This window comes from Sebastes fasciatus, chromosome 22 (assembly GCF_043250625.1).
Source record: "Sebastes fasciatus isolate fSebFas1 chromosome 22, fSebFas1.pri, whole genome shotgun sequence".
NCBI lineage: Eukaryota > Metazoa > Chordata > Actinopteri > Perciformes > Sebastidae > Sebastes > Sebastes fasciatus.
The window spans coordinates 13,010,959-13,027,950 of record NC_133816.1 but is presented as its reverse complement, the minus strand read 5'-3'; the positions used below and the strand labels follow the sequence as shown (position 1 = coordinate 13,027,950).

Below are 16,992 nucleotides of genomic sequence, written 5' to 3'. Positions count from 1 at the left end.
CATACCTGTAATAAGTGCTCTGATCCCTATCACTCCTAACAAAAATGTTGACCGCATTAACTACATCCACTATAATGTTCTCCGTTTGACTAATCTAACCCGTGATGCAATTGCCGGACTAGCTGAACAAATGGCTCCTACGTCACTGATGGTGATCCAAAATAGAATGGCATTAGATATGCTGCTGGCAGAGAAAGGCGGTGTATGCTCAATGTTCCAAGACTCATGTTGTATTTTCATCCCTAACAATACAGCGCCGGACGGGACTGTAACTAAGGCGCTAGAGGGGCTCCGGACACTGTCTGAATCCATGCACGATGACTCAGGTATCAACAGCCCCATTAACGACTGGTTAGACCGTACCTTTGGGAAATGGAAGTCCATGGTGGTATCTCTATTCTCCTCAATCCTTGCTGTGTGTGCATGCTTAGTATTATGTGGTTGTTGCTGTATTCCATGTATTCGCCACCTCACTGAGCGTGTGATTATTTCTGCTGTGCAACGAAAGCATCCGGATGCACCTCCTTCTTATCAGATGGCCATGTTCCAAGCTGAGAGACAGGGTCTCCTGGAAATGGTGGGGGATAGTGAAGATGTTGACCCTGAAGAGGTTGTGTGATGATGCTTATAATTAATACATCTGTTCGTAACATTATCTATGCTTATAATAAATATATCTGTAGGTGAACTTAGTTAAGTTCAAAAGAGGGTCTGTTGGATTTATTATGTACAAAAGTGCTTACAATGACCTGCAATAACCTGATTGTTGGATTTGTTGTGCATGAAGTGTTTGCGAGGACAGGGAGGATGTACGTTCTGTTCTTTTGCAAGGTCAAAGAGAGAAAGGAGTCAGAAGGAGAAACAAAGAAGAAGATATGCAGCAAAAACATCACGTGCCATAACTCATGAATATTAATATTGTGTAAACTATGAATAGGCTGGATCAGGGATAGCTCGGGGTTCAGACTTCGCGAACTGACCCATGCACTGTATGTTGTCAGGGACACGTAGACTGGATCCAGATATCTGTATACTCTTTTATTTTACTTATGCAACATTAATTGTTCGGAATAAATTGTATTATTATGCTTTGACCCGTCTGTTTGGAAAATCTCTTTGTCATACAAGATTAACCAGCACGTAACTGGGCCTTGACCTCTCGGAGGTAGAAGGCCAGTTCCTTCAACAGTCAGGAATGATTGGAAGAAGTGCTCTATGAAGTAACTCGAGGGAACGAGATACCTAACTCGAGGGAACGAGATACCTAACTCGGGGGAACGAGATACCTAACTCGGGGGAACGAGATACCTAGCTCGGGGTAACGAGATACCTAACTCGGGGGAAGGAGATGATAAAAATGTTCTCCTAGGAGTCTAGGGGGGCTACGTACATAATGGTTTAAAGACATACTGGTTGTATTTGTCTGCTCAGTTGTCCGTTTTTCTCTCATCACAGCAACGTTAGTATCATATTGCTTTTGTTCTCTGTCCCTCCAGAGCTCCCACAGCAACATGTCTGTAAGGAGGAGGAGGTTCCCGTTGACCAGCAGCTCTGTATTCAGGAGAGGAACAATTTGAATTCTTCTTCCTTCGCTGCTTATTTGTTTTTTTGTTTTTTCATGCTAAATCATTGACTGCTATTAAACAAAAAATAAAAAAACAGTTGTAGTTTACTAAAACGTTCCAAATGTCATTATGGAATGATACATGTACATCCTTACTACTGACACACAAGTTTGAATAAATGCAACAGCAGCAGTTGGTAGCCTATGTTTTTTTGTATTAGTCTACTCTATAACATGATATATTGATAAAAAGATTTTTTTTTAAAAACAATGGTTGCTAAATCAATCTGAAATACCAAACTTTGAATAAGACATTTATGAATCTAAATCTTTAAATAATGTTTTAAAGACATACTCGTTGTATTTGTCTGACATACAACAGACAACCAATAATTAAAGTCAAAGGAAACATATTAAAGGCATGGGGCAGTTGGAGGGACAAGTTACAATAAGAACCATATAAATACATAGGATTATAGCAATAAAAGTCAAATAATAAGGAACAATATATAAGAACAGCATATCTTAAAATTCCTCTAAATAATAGTCATTTAAAATGGGTATGGTCTGTGTTCAGCAGCTTAACAGCAGAAGGGATAAAGGACTTGGAGTAACGATTTGTTCTCCTTAAGGGCACAATGAATGAGGCATTTATTATTAATTTCTAAAAGTTACTCATTTTGCAAAAAAAATAAAAGTAATTGCTCCATTTATTGTGTATAAATGTACAAATGTATATGTTTATTTTCTATATTTAAAAAAAATATAATTTTAAAGTAAAAATATTTCATCTTGTTTTGTTTATTTACTCATGTAAAAAAAAATAGCAGTAAATATATTTTATAGGCTACAAGGTATGTAGACCTCCAAGGTATGAAAGTGGAAAGAAAAGCTGTACTAGCTATACTGCAGACTGTTTTTGACCTCTAAACATTTTCTCAATTCTTTGTGAAATGTAGCGTACATTGTAAAAAAGCATCAAATTTATATGTACTATGTAACTAGTGTAAATGTTTATTTTTTATATTTTTAAAAAATATATATTTTTAAAGTTAAAATATATATTTTTAAATATTTGTTTGTATTAGCCTACTCTATAACATGATGTGTTAATAAAAAGATGAAAACGGTTGCTAAATCAATCTGAAATGTAAGCTACCAAACTTTGAATATTACATTTATTCATAATTTCTTAAAGTTACTCAATTGCAAACAAAAAATAACAATAGTTGGTCCATTTATTGTATATACATTTATATGTTTATTTTCTATATTTAAAAAAATATTTTTAAAGTAAAAATATTTAATCTTGTTTCGTTTATTTACTTATGTAAAAAAATAAAAATAAAATAAATAGCAGTAAATATGTTCTATAGGCTACAAGGTCTGTAGACCTCCAAGGTATGAAGGCGGAAAGAAAAGCTGCCTCAAGTCCACTGTTGGACCTTCCCAGTGTGACACCCAGCAGAAGTAAACAACACTACTAGTAGCGTCATGAGCTGCATGCTGCTTTGTTCAGTCAGCTGAAGACGATGTTGTAGTCGCAGTGCGGGTAACTCTTCACTTGATGATCAAACAACAATGTCTTCAGTTAAGTCTTTGAGAGAGTTTGTTAACGAGCGACTAACTGCTGCTGCTGAAGAAATATTCAGAGTTTTAGAGAAAACTATCGTCGAGCAGGAGGAAGAGATCGATCGTCAGCGCAGACTGTTGGATATCGTGTTGAAACCCGAGATCAAGTTACACAGGAGAGGTGAGGACTACTACTATGATCTTTATAAAGAGATCCAGTTACACAGGAGAGGTGAGGACTACTACTATGATCTTTATAAAGATGGGCAGTATGACTCCATGATGAGAGGCTACTGGTTGTTGGCTACTTGCAGTAGTGGTGGGGGACTTGAACCAGTGTTACCTGGAGACCGTGTTACCTGGGTTCCAACAGTATGTTAAGGACCAGACCAGAAAAGACAATATCCTGGACAAGTGTTTTGTAAGTGTTAAAGGTGTTTATGCGTCCAAGTATAGGGATGTCACGGTACCAGAAATCTAGTAGTCGATACCAATACCAGTAAATTTACACAATTCTCGATATAAAAATATGCTTTTGCATAATTTTGGTGAATTTTAAATGGGAAAAATATTCAATAACTTCACTTCTATAAAGTTTAGTGCATCAAAATGTTTTAATTAGTTTAATAAGTATAATCAGGAAGAGGCCATTGATGTGTGAAGTGATTTTGGTGGTACTACACTGCATAATACTGAAGTTATTGAATAGTTTTCTCTTTTCGGGGTTGCATTTTGTAGAAGGTCCCTGACCACTCGTCCCACCGCCGGCTGCGCATAGAGACCAACGTTATGTGTTGATTAAAATGAGGTTGTAGCTCGTTGTCTACCTTACTAGAAAGAGACGTTGTTTGTGTTTAAACAATGTTTCTGTTATGAGTTATTGACCCAGGAAGTTTGAATCTGTCAATATCTTTCCCACTTTATCGAAGTAAATCATCTAGGGGGGCTCTGTACATCAGCAATGTGTGGACAGTCAGGAATGATTGGAAGAAGTGCTCTATGAAGTAACTCGAGGGAACGAGATACCTAACTCGGGGGAACGAGATACCTAACTCGGGGGAACGAGATACCTAACTCGGGGGAAGGAGATACCTAACTCGGGGGAACGAGATACCTAACTCGGGGGAAGGAGATGATAAAAATGTTCTCCTAGGGGTCTAGGGGGGCTACGTACATAATGGTTTAAAGACATACTGGTTGTATTTGTCTGCTCAGATGTCCGTTTTTCTCTCATCACAGTAACGTTAGTATCATATTGCTTTTGTTCTCTGTCCCTCCAGAGCTCCCACAGCAACATGTCTGTAAGGAGGAGGAGGTTCCCGTTGACCAGCAGCTCTGTATTCAGGAGAGGAACTCCAGTCTGGACCAAGAGGACCCAGATCCTCCACAGATTAAAGATGAACAGGAGGTACTCTGCACCAGTCAGGAGGGAGAGCAGCTTGTACTGAAGCAGGAGACTGATTCCTTTATGTTGACTCCTACTCATGAGGAAGCTGACAACAGTGAAGTTCAGACTCTTTACTTGAATGCTGCAGAGAAAGAGTCTGTTGTCAACATGCCAGTTATAACCTCTGTGGTATCGGTACCAAACAGTGACCACCAGCTCTTCTCTCACATCTCTCATGAAGCTGAGAGCCAAGATCAGAGAGGAGGCGAGCATGGAGACTCAGGATCAACTAGAGATGCAGAGCCGAAATCACAGAAAAAACATCGCAAAAGCAGAAGTCACAGTAACAATGTAAACAACTCTAACTTGTTAGAGATTCACCGTACCACTAACACAGGTAAACAGTCTTTCAAATGTGACACATGTGGGAAAGAATTTAAGTTTAAGTTAAAATTGCAGAGACACATGAGAACCCATACTGGTGAGAAGCCGTTCGTTTGCAAAACATGTGGGAAAAGATTCAGTCACAAAACATCATTGAAGATTCATATTAGAACCCACACAGGTGAGAAGCCGTTTACTTGTAAAACATGTGGAAAAGGTTTCATACAAACTAGTCAATTGACAGTCCACATGAGAACCCACACAGGTGAGAAGCCGTTTACTTGTAAAACATGTGGGAAAGATTTCGGATGTAGTAGTAACTTGATGGTCCACATGAGAAGAATCCACACTGGTGAGAAGCCGTTTACTTGTAAAACATGTGGAAAAGGTTTCATACAAACTAGTCAATTGACAGTCCACATGAGAACCCACACAGGTGAGAAGCCGTTTACTTGCAAAACATGTGGAAAAGATTTCAGACATAATAGTAGCTTGATGGTCCACATGAGAAGAATCCACACTGGTGAGAAGCCGTTTACTTGTAAAACATGTGGAAAAGGTTTCATACAAAGTAGAGATTTGACAGTCCACATGAGAACCCACACAGGTGAGAAGCCGTTTACTTGTAAAACATGTGCGAAAGATTTCAAACAAAGTAGAGATTTGACAGTCCACATGAGAACCCACACAGGTGAGAAGCCGTTTACTTGCAAAACATGTGGTAAAGATTTCGGACATAGTAATAGCTTGATGGTCCACATGAGAACCCACACAGGTGAGAAGCCGTTTACTTGTAAAACATGTGGGAAAGATTTCGGATGTAGTAGTAACTTGATGGTCCACATGAGAACCCACACAGGTGAGAAGCCGTTTACTTGCAAAACATGTGGTAAAGATTTCGGACATAGTAATAGCTTGATGGTCCACATGAGAAGAACCCACACAGGTGAGAAGCCGTTTACTTGTAAAACATGTGGGAAAGATTTCGGATGTAGTAGTAACTTGATGGTCCACATGAGAACCCACACAGGTGAGAAGCCGTTTACTTGTAAAACATGTGGGAAAGATTTCGAATGTAATAATAACTTGATGGTCCACATGAGAACTCATACAGGCGAGAAGCCATATTCTTGCAAAACATGTGAGAAAACATTCACTCGGACATCATCATTGAAGAGTCATATAAGAACCCACACAGGTGAGAGGCCGTTTACTTGTAAAACATGTGCGAAAGATTTCAAACAAAGTAGAGATTTGACAGTCCACATGAGAACCCACACAGGTGAGAAGCCGTTTACTTGCAAAACATGTGGTAAAGATTTCGGACATAGTAATAGCTTGATGGTCCACATGAGAACCCACACAGGTGAGAAGCCGTTTACTTGTAAAACATGTGGGAAAGATTTCGGATGTAGTAGTAACTTGATGGTCCACATGAGAAGAATCCACACTGGTGAGAAGCCGTAACTTCGTAAGACCTGTGGGAAAAGATTCTTTGTAGTGCTTGAATTGAAAAGGCATATACGAGTGAATACAGACAAGTAGTGTTCTATTTGAACCCACGCAAGTCAGGAGCCACATAATTGCAACACTTGTGGAAAAAGATTTTCTCAAATCACATTCTTGAGAAAACACCTGAGGGTCAATATACACAGGAGAAACCATAGAGGTGAATCTCTTGTGGAGAGGTGTTCACTAACTGAATGAAATACACGTTTGCAATAGCTACATCTTTGTAACTGAATGTAAAATGTTTTCCACAAAAATGAGATGTCAATATGTTAGTATAAAGGTTCCCTTCATTTGAATGTATTACTTATATTTCTGTTAGAAACAGTATTTCTTTGAAACAATCTTCATCTCCCAAATCAAGGAAAAGTGTTAGTTTCACAGTTAAACATGTTTTGCTCGTATTTCCGTTCTTACTCAACATTTTGAATGCACTGAATTACACTGTGGTATTTCTACTTAAACAATTTGAATTCTTCTTCCTTCGCTGCTTATTTGTTTTTGTGTTTTTTCATGCTAAATCATTGACTGCTATTAAACAAAAAATAAAAAAACAGTTGTAGTTTACTAAAACGTTCCAAATGTCCTTGTAGAATGATACATGTACATCCTTACTACTGACACACAAGTTTGAATAAATGCAACAGCAGCAGTTGGTAGCCTATGTTTTTTTGTATTAGTCTACTCTATAACATGATATATTGATAAAAAGATTTTTTTTTAAAAACAATGGTTGCTAAATCAATCTGAAATACCAAACTTTGAATAAGACATTTATGAATCTAAATCTTTAAATAATGTTTTAAAGACATACTCGTTGTATTTGTGTGACATACAACAGACAACCAATAATTAAAGTCAAAGGAAACATATTAAAGGCATGGGGCAGTTGGAGGGACAAGTTACAATAAGAACCATATAAATACATAGGATTATAGCAATAAAAGTCAAATAATAAGGAACAATATATAAGAACAGCATATCTTAAAATTCCTCTAAATAATAGTCATTTAAAATGGGTATGGTCTGTGTTCAGCAGCTTAACAGCAGAAGGGATAAAGGACTTGGAGTAACGATTTGTTCTCCTTAAGGGCACAATGAATGAGGCATTTATTATTAATTTCTAAAAGTTACTCATTTTGCAAAAAAAATAAAAGTAATTGGTCCATTTATTGTGTATAAATGTACAAATGTATATGTTTATTTTCTATATTTAAAAAATATAATTTTAAAGTAAAAATATTTCATCTTGTTTTGTTTATTTACTTGTGTAAAAAAAAAATAACAGTAAATATATTTTATAGGCTACAAGGTATGTAGAACTCCAAGGTATGAAAGTGGAAAGAAAAGCTGTACTAGCTATATTGCAGACTGTTTTTGACCTCTAAAAATGTTCTCAATTCTTTGTGGAATGTAGCGTACATTGTAAAAAAGCATCAAATTTATATGTACTATGTAACTAGTGTAAATGTTTATTTTTTATATTTTTAAAAAATATATATATTTTTAAAGTTAAAATATATTTTTTTAAATATTTGTTTGTATTAGCCTACTCTATAACATGATGTGTTAATAAAAAGATGAAAACGGTTGCTAAATCAATCTGAAATGTAAGCTACCAAACTTTGAATATTACATTTATTCATAATTTCTTAAAGTTACTCAATTGCAAACAAAAAATAACAATAGTTGGTCCATTTATTGTATATACATTTATATGTTTATTTTCTATATTTAAAAATATATATTTTTAAAGTAAAAATATTTAATCTTGTTTCGTTTATTTACTTATGTAAAAAAATAAAAATAAAAAAAATAGCAGTAAATATGTTCTATAGGCTACAAGGTCTGTAGACCTCCAAGGTATGAAGGCGGAAAGAAAAGCTGCCTCACGTCCACTGTCGGACCTTCCCAGTGTGACACCCAGCGGAAGTAAACAACACTACTAGTAGCGTCATGAGCTGCATGCTGCTTTGTTCAGTCAGCTGAAGACGATGTTGTAGTCGTAGTGCGGGTAACTCTTCACTTGATGATCAAACAACAATGTCTTCAGTTGAGTCTTTGAGAGAGTTTGTTAACGAGCGACTAACTGCTGCTGCTGAAGAAATATTCAGAGTTTTAGAGAAAACTATCGTCGAGCAGGAGGAAGAGATCGATCGTCAGCGCAGACTGTTGGATATCGTGTTGAAACCCGAGATCAAGTTACACAGGAGAGGTGAGGACTACTACTATGATCTTTATAAAGAGATCCAGTTACACAGGAGAGGTGAGGACTACTACTATGATCTTTATAAAGATGGGCAGTATGACTCCATGATGAGAGGCTACTGGTTGTTGGCTACTTGCAGTAGTGGTGGGGGACTTGAACCAGTGTTACCTGGAGACCGTGTTACCTGGAGACTGTGTTACCAGTGTTACCTGGAGACTGTGTTACCTGGGTTCCAACAGTATGTTAAGGACCAGACCAGAAAAGACAATATCCTGGACAAGTGTTTTGTAAGTGTTAAAGGTGTTTATGCGTCCAAGTATAGGGATGTCACGGTACCAGAAATCTAGTAGTCGATACCAATACCAGTAAATTTACACAATTCTCGATATAAAAATATGCTTTTGCATAATTTTGGTGAATTTTAAATGGGAAAAATATTCAATAACTTCACTTCTATAAAGTTTAGTGCATCAAAATGTTTTAATTAGTTTAATAAGTATAATCAGGAAGAGGCCATTGATGTGTGAAGGGATTTTGGTGGTACTACACTGCATAATACTGAAGTTATTGAATAGTTTTCTCTTTTCGGCGTTGCATTTTGCATCTTTTCGGCGTTGCATTTTGTTTTCGTCTCACCGCCGGCTGCGCATAGAGACCAACGTTATGTGTTGATTAAAATGAGGTTGTAGCTCGTTGTCTACCTTACTAGAAAGAGACGTTGTTTGTGTTTAAACAATGTTTCTGTTATGAGTTATTGACCCAGGAAGTTTGAATCTGTCAATATCTTTCCCACTTTATCGAAGTAAATCATCTAGGGGGGCTCTGTACATCAGCAATGTGTGGACAGTCAGGAATGATTGGAAGAAGTGCTCTATGAAGTAACTCGAGGGAACGAGATACCTAACTCGGGGGAACGAGATACCTAACTCGAGGGAACGAGATACCTAACTCGGGGGAACGAGATACCTAACTCGAGGGAACGAGATACCTAACTCGGGGGAACGAGATACCTAACTCGGGGGAAGGAGATGATAAAAATGTTCTCCTAGGGGTCTAGGGGGGCTACGTACATAATGGTTTAAAGATATACTGGTTGTATTTGTCTGCTCAGATGTCCGTTTTTCTCTCATCACAGTAACGTTAGTATCATATTGCTTTTGTTCTCTGTCCCTCCAGAGCTCCCACAGCAACATGTCTGTAAGGAGGAGGAGGTTCCCGTTGACCAGCAGCTCTGTATTCAGGAGAGGAACTCCAGTCTGGACCAAGAGGACCCAGATCCTCCACAGATTAAAGAGGAACAGGAGGTACTCTGCACCAGTCAGGAGGGAGAGCAGCTTGTACTGAAGCAGGAGACTGATTCCTTTATGTTGACTCCTACTCATGAGGAAGCTGACAACAGTGAAGTTCAGACTCTTTACTTGAATGCTGCAGAGAAAGAGTCTGTTGTCAACATGCCAGTTATAACCTCTGTGGTATCGGTACCAAACAGTGACCACCAGCTCTTCTCTCACATCTCTCATGAAGCTGAGAGCCAAGATCAGAGAGGAGGCGAGCATGGAGACTCAGGATCAACTAGAGATGCAGAGCCGAAATCACAGAAAAAACATCGCAAAAGCAGAAGTCACAGTAACAATGTAAAGAACTCTAACTTGTTAGAGATTCACCGTACCACTAACACAGGTAAACAGTCTTTCAGCTGTGACACATGTGGGAAAACATTCACTTGCATGTCATCATTGAAGATTCATATAAGAACCCACACTGGTGAGAAGCCATATTCTTGTAAAACATGTGGGAAAGCTTTCAGACTGAATGGTCAATTGGCAGTCCATATGAGAACCCATACAGGTGAGAAGCCGTTCATTTGCAAAACATGTGGGAAAAGATTCGGTCACGTAACATCATTGAAGACTCATATGGGAACCCACACAGGTGAGAAACCGTTTACTTGTAAAACATGTGGGAAAGATTTCATCCGTAATAGAGAATTGACAGTCCACATGAGAGTCCATACAGGCGAGAAGCCGTATTCTTGCAAAACATGTGGTACGAAATTCAGTCAGGCTTCATCATTGAGGAGTCATATAAGAACCCACACTGGTGAGAAGCCATATTCTTGCAAAACATGTGGAAAAGATTTTGGTAGTAACAGTAACTTCTTGGTCCACATGAGAATCCACACAGGTGAGAAGCTGTTTACTTGTAAAACATGTGGGAAAGGTTTTGTATGTAATGGTAACTTGATGGTCCACATTAGAAGAATCCACACTGGTGAGAAGCCGTAACTTCGTAAGACCTGTGGGAAAAGATTCTCTGGAGTGCTTGAATTGAAAATGCATATACGAGTGAATACAGACAAGTAGTTTTCTAATTGAACCCACACAAGTCAGGAGTCACATAATTGCAACACTTTTGGAAAAAGATTTTCTCAAATCACATTCTTGAGAAAACACCTGAGGGTCAATATACACAGGAGAAACCATAGAGGTGAATCTCTTGTGGAGAGGTGTTCACTAACTGAATGAAATACACTTTTGCAATAGCTACATCTTTGTAACCGAATGTGAAATGTTTGCCACAAAAATGAGATGTCAATATGTTAGTATAAAGTTTCCCTTCATTTGACTGTATTACTTATATTTCTGTTAGAAACAGCTTTTCTTTGAAAAATCGTAATCTCCCAAATCAAGGAAAAGTGTTAGTTTCACAGTGAGTGGGCAGTAGTGGCTATTAATGATGTGATCTTGATGGTTGTTGGTTTTTTTGACAAAATATTCACTCACAAAATATCTCAGAATGTATGCAATATTGTAATTCTTCACCACTTTTAACCCCAAAACATTTAAATATGATGTCATTATGTGCAACTTACATGGGCATTGTGCATAATGAGTTGTCTCAGTTTGAATATGTTTTGCTCGTATTTCCGTTCTTACTCAACATTTTTAATGCACTGTGAATTACAAACAACAGTTGGTCCATTTATAGTGTATACATTTAAATGTTTATTTTCTATATTTAAAAAAAAAAATTTTTTAAAGTAAAAATATTTCATCTTGTTTCGTTTATTTACTTGTGTAAAAAAAAAAAAAAAAAATAGCAGCAAATATATTTTATGATGTATTAATAAAAAGATGAAAAACGGTTGCTAAATCAATCTGAAATGTAAGCTACCAAACTTTGAATGAGGCATTTATTAATATATTTTTAAGTTGCCCATTTTGCAACAAAAAATAACAATAGTTATCCATTTATTGTGTATAAATGTATATGTTTATTTTCTATATTTAAAAAAAATATATATTTTTAAAGTTAAAATATTTAATCTTGTTTTATTTATTTACTTATGTAAAAAAATATATATATAAATATATATATATATATATATACATATGTATATAATATATATATATATATATATACACACCTTGTAGCCTATAAAACATATTTACTAGAAATATGTTCTATAGGCTACAAGGTCTGTAGACCTCCAAGGTATGAAGGCGGAAAGAAAAGCTGCCTCACGTCCACTGTCGGACCTTCCCAGTGTGACACCCAGCGGAAGTAAACAACACTACTAGTAGCGTCATGAGCTGCATGCTGCTTTGTTCAGTCAGCTGAAGACGATGTTGTAGTCGTAGTGCGGGTAACTCGTCACTTGATGATCAAACAACAATGTCTTCAGTTGAGTCTTTGAGAGAGTTTGTTAACGAGCGACTAACTGCTGCTGCTGAAGAAATATTCAGAGTTTTAGAGAAAACTATCGTCGAGCAGGAGGAAGAGATCGATCGTCAGCGCAGACTGTTGGATATCGTGTTGAAACCCGAGATCAAGTTACACAGGAGAGGTGAGGACTACTACTATGATCTTTATAAAGATATACAGTTACACAGGAGAGGTGAGGACTACTACTATGATCTTTATAAAGATATACAGTTACACAGGAGAGGTGAGGACTACTACTATGATCTTTTAAATGACTCATAATGGTTTAAAGACATACTGGTTGTATTTGTCTGACACTACATACTGATGCATTCACGCATCTGGTCCGTCAGCTCAGAGTAGTAGGAGCAGGAGGCAGAGGATTTGTTGTCGAAATGAAAAGCAAACGCACCTATTTGGCAATATTTCACGTTTAATCTCAATGCCATAAGGTAACTATAATGTTAATGAGGTAATCGCCGCGAGGTGGATGGAACCGTCACAGCGGGTGTGCACAGAGCAGCGGCGCCAAGTAGACCCCCGCAGCAGAGCCCCGCAGCAAAGCTCTACCGGAGAGGCCAGACACATCCCACACACATCCCTACCAACGACCACTACAGGCATCGTACGGTACCGTCGGTACTGTAGAAAAAGAGTACCGTCAGTTTTTTTGAATTTTGGCACCGAAGTATCGGTTCTCGTGACATCCCTAGTAACGCTACGCTAATCGTCTCTCCTTGAGCGATTGTATTAATAAATGTAGTAAAGCATGTGTGAATACCATCTATTACAGCTCAGACAGGCTCATGTGATCATAGCTCAGCCCTATACTATGGACGGATGGGAGGACGACTTGAAGAAGTCACCTCAGATAACCTACACTAGCTTATTTAGCTACGTTATTGACTCCGTAGCTTCAGACGGTGAAGAGATGAACAATCTGTGAAGCTCTGAGGCAGATCAGGACCTCCACAGCACCGTTGGCGGTTTGCCACTATGGTTTGCCACTATGGTTAGCCTATGGGACTAACTATTTACTGCTACTTCCGCTACCTCACCGGAAGTTACGGCCCCAATCATTTCTACAGTAACGCACCTGAGAATAAGATGGATTGCTTTTGTTCTCTGTCCCTCCAGAGCTCCCACAGCAACATGTCTGTAAGGAGGAGGAGGTTCCCGTTGACCAGCAGCTCTGTATTCAGGAGAGGAACTCCAGTCTGGACCAAAAGGACCCAGATCCTCCACAGATTAAAGAGGAACAGGAGGTACTCTGCACCAGTCAGGAGGGAGAGCAGCTTGTACTGAAGCAGGAGACTGATTCCTTTATGTTGACTCCTACTCATGAGGAAGGTGACCACAGTGAAGATCAGACTCTTTACTTGAATGCTGCAGAGAAAGAGTCTGTTGTCAACATGCCAGTTATAACCTCTGTGGTATCGGTACCAAACAGTGACCACCAGCTCTTCTCTCACATCTCTCGTGAAGCTGAGAGCCAAGATCAGAGAGGAGGCGAGCATGGAGACTCAGGATCAACTAGAGATGCAGAGCTGAAGTCACAGAAAAAACATCGCAAAAGCAGAAGTCACAGTAACAATGTAAAGAACTCTAACTTGTTAGAGATTCACCATACCACTAACACAGGTAAACAGTCTTTCAGCTGTGACACATGTGGGAAAGATTTTAAGTATAATTTTAAATTGAAGATACACATGAGAACCCACACAGGTGAGAAGCCGTACGTTTGCAAAACATGTGGGAAAAGATTCAGTCACATAACATCATTGAAGACTCATATGGGAACCCACACAGGTGAGAAACCGTTTACTTGTAAAACATGTGGGAAAGATTTCAAACAAAGTAGAGATTTGACAGTCCACATGAGAACTCACACAGGTGAGAAGCCGTTTACTTGCAAAACATGTGGTAAAGATTTCGGACATAGTAATAGCTTGATGGTCCACATGAGAACCCATACAGGTGAGAAGCCGTACGTTTGCAAAACGTGGGAAAAGATTCAGTCACATAACATCATTGAAGACTCATATGGGAACCCACACAGGTGAGAAACCATTTACTTGTAAAACATGTGGGAAAGATTTCAGACTTAATGGTGATTTGACAGTTCACATGAGAACTCACACAGGCGAGAAGCCATATTCTTGCAAAACATGTGGGAAAAGATTCAGTCAGGCATCAACATTGAAGACTCATATAAAAACCCACACTGGTAAGAAGCCATTTACTTGTAAAACATGTGGGAAAGATTTCAGACTTAATGGTGATTTGACAGTTCACATAAGAATCCACACAGCCAAGAAGCCATATTCTTGCAAAACATGTGAGAAAATATTCACTCAGGCATCATCATTGAAGAGTCACATGAGAGTCCATACAGGCGAGAAGCCATATTCTTGCAAAACATGTGGGAAAGATTTCGGACATAATAGTAGCTTGACAGTCCACATGAGAAACCACACAGGTGAGAAGCCGTTTACTTGTAAAACCTGTGGGAAAGATTTCGGACATAATAGTAGCTTGATGGTCCACATGAGAACCCACACAGGTGAGAAGCCGTTTACTTGTAAAACATGTGGGAAAGATTTCAGATGTAGTAGTAACTTGATGGTCCACATGAGAAGAATCCACACTGGTGAGAAGCCGTAACTTCGTAAGACCTGTGGGAAAAGATTCTTTGTAGTGCTTGAATTGAAAAGGCATATACGAGTGAATACAGACAAGTAGTTTTCTATTTGAACCAACACAAGTCAGGAGCCACATAATTGCAACACGTGCGGAAAAAGATTTTCTCAAATCACATTCTTGAGAAAACACCTGAGGTTCAATATACACAGGAGAAACCATAGAGGTGAATCTCTTGTGGAGAGGTGTTCACTAACTGAATGAAATACACTTTTGCAATAATTACATCTTTGTAACTGAATGTAAAATGTTTTCCACAAAAATGAGATGTCAATATGTTAGTATAAAGGTTCCCTTCATTTGAATGTATTACTTATATTTCTGTTAGAAACAGTATTTCTTTGAAACAATCTTAATCTCCCAAATCAAAGAAAAGTGTTAGTTTCACAGTTAAACATGTTTTGCTCGTATTTCTGTTCTTACTCAATATTTTGAATGCACTGAATTACACAGTGGTATTTCTACTTAAACAATTTGAATTCTTCTTCCTTCGCTGCTTATTTGTTTTTTTGTTTTTTCATGCTAAATCATTGACTGCTATTAAACAAAAAATAAAAAAACAGTTGTAGTTTACTAAAACGTTCCAAATGTCCTTGTGGAATGATACATGTACATCCTTACTACTGACACACAAGTTTGAATAAATGCAACAGCAGCAGTTGGTAGCCTATGTTTTTTTGTATTAGTCTACTCTATAACATGATATATTGATAAAAAGATTTTTTTTTAAAAACAATGGTTGCTAAATCAATCTGAAATACCAAACTTTGAATAAGACATTTATGAATCTAAATCTTTAAATAATGTTTTAAAGACATACTCGTTGTATTTGTCTGACATACAACAGACAACCAATAATTAAAGTCAAAGGAAACATATTAAAGGCATGGGGCAGTTGGAGGGACAAGTTACAATAAGAACCATATAAATACATAGGATTATAGCAATAAAAGTCAAATAATAAGGAACAATATATAAGAACAGCATATCTTAAAATTCCTCTAAATAATAGTCATTTAAAATGGGTATGGTCTGTGTTCAGCAGCTTAACAGCAGAAGGGATAAAGGACTTGGAGTAACGATTTGTTCTCCTTAAGGGCACAATGAATGAGGCATTTATTATTAATTTCTAAAAGTTACTCATTTTGCAAAAAAAATAAAAGTAATTGCTCCATTTATTGTGTATAAATGTACAAATGTATATGTTTATTTTCTATATTTAAAAAAAATATAATTTTAAAGTAAAAATATTTCATCTTGTTTTGTTTATTTACTCATGTAAAAAAAAAATAGCAGTAAATATATTTTATAGGCTACAAGGTATGTAGACCTCCAAGGTATGAAAGTGGAAAGAAAAGCTGTACTAGCTATACTGCAGACTGTTTTTGACCTCTAAACATTTTCTCAATTCTTTGTGAAATGTAGCGTACATTGTAAAAAAGCATCAAATTTATATGTACTATGTAACTAGTGTAAATGTTTATTTTTTATATTTTTAAAAAATATATATTTTTAAAGTTAAAATATATATTTTTAAATATGTGTTTGTATTAGCCTACTCTATAACATGATGTGTTAATAAAAAGATGAAAACGGTTGCTAAATCAATCTGAAATGTAAGCTACCAAACTTTGAATATTACATTTATTCATAATTTCTTAAAGTTACTCAATTGCAAACAAAAAATAACAATAGTTGGTCCATTTATTGTATATACATTTATATGTTTATTTTCTATATTTAAAAAAATATATTTTTAAAGTAAAAATATTTAATCTTGTTTCGTTTATTTACTTATGTAAAAAAATAAAAATAAAATAAATAGCAGTAAATATGTTCTATAGGCTACAAGGTCTGTAGACCTCCAAGGTATGAAGGCGGAAAGAAAAGCTGCCTCACGTCCACTGTCGGACCTTCCCAGTGTGACACCCAGCGGAAGTAAACAACACTACTAGTAGCGTC

General features: G+C 37.1%; 3 protein-coding genes across 3 annotated transcripts; all 3 read left to right on the top strand.

The window, feature by feature from the left end:
• Positions 1–3,145: 3,145 nt before the first annotated feature.
• On the top strand, positions 3,146–6,374 carry LOC141760260 (uncharacterized). Its single transcript, XM_074622923.1, has 4 exons — positions 3,146–3,317; positions 4,417–5,004; positions 5,515–5,766; positions 5,854–6,374. The coding sequence occupies exons 1-4, from the start codon at positions 3,146–3,148 to the stop codon at positions 6,372–6,374; spliced, it is 1,533 nt and encodes a 510-aa protein (XP_074479024.1).
• Positions 6,375–10,143: 3,769 nt separating this feature from the next.
• Positions 10,144–11,012, top strand: LOC141761307 (uncharacterized). Its single transcript, XM_074624640.1, has 2 exons — positions 10,144–10,251; positions 10,284–11,012. The coding sequence occupies exons 1-2, from the start codon at positions 10,144–10,146 to the stop codon at positions 10,908–10,910; spliced, it is 735 nt and encodes a 244-aa protein (XP_074480741.1). The 3' UTR covers positions 10,911–11,012.
• Positions 11,013–12,300: 1,288 nt separating this feature from the next.
• LOC141760271 (uncharacterized) lies at positions 12,301–14,451 on the top strand. Its single transcript, XM_074622934.1, has 3 exons — positions 12,301–12,472; positions 13,468–13,695; positions 13,768–14,451. The coding sequence occupies exons 1-3, from the start codon at positions 12,301–12,303 to the stop codon at positions 14,391–14,393; spliced, it is 1,026 nt and encodes a 341-aa protein (XP_074479035.1). The 3' UTR covers positions 14,394–14,451.
• Positions 14,452–16,992: the final 2,541 nt, after the last annotated feature.

Excerpts from the sequence above, each read along its gene's own strand:
- LOC141760260 (XM_074622923.1), top strand. The coding sequence starts at position 3,146 with ATGTCTTCAGTTAAGTCTTTGAGAGAGTTTGTTAACGAGCGACTAACT. Across the intron at positions 5,005-5,514 it reads ACACATGAGAACCCATACTG|GTGAGAAGCCGTTTACTTGT; the intron begins GTGAGAAGCCGT and ends GAACCCACACAG. Across the intron at positions 5,767-5,853 it reads CCACATGAGAACCCACACAG|GTGAGAAGCCGTTTACTTGT; the intron begins GTGAGAAGCCGT and ends GAACCCACACAG.
- LOC141760271 (XM_074622934.1), top strand. The coding sequence starts at position 12,301 with ATGTCTTCAGTTGAGTCTTTGAGAGAGTTTGTTAACGAGCGACTAACT. Across the intron at positions 12,473-13,467 it reads GATCAAGTTACACAGGAGAG|AGCTCCCACAGCAACATGTC; the intron begins GTGAGGACTACT and ends CTGTCCCTCCAG. Across the intron at positions 13,696-13,767 it reads GGAAGGTGACCACAGTGAAG|CGGTACCAAACAGTGACCAC; the intron begins ATCAGACTCTTT and ends CCTCTGTGGTAT.
- LOC141761307 (XM_074624640.1), top strand. The coding sequence starts at position 10,144 with ATGAAGCTGAGAGCCAAGATCAGAGAGGAGGCGAGCATGGAGACTCAG. Across the intron at positions 10,252-10,283 it reads TCGCAAAAGCAGAAGTCACA|ATTCACCGTACCACTAACAC; the intron begins GTAACAATGTAA and ends AACTTGTTAGAG.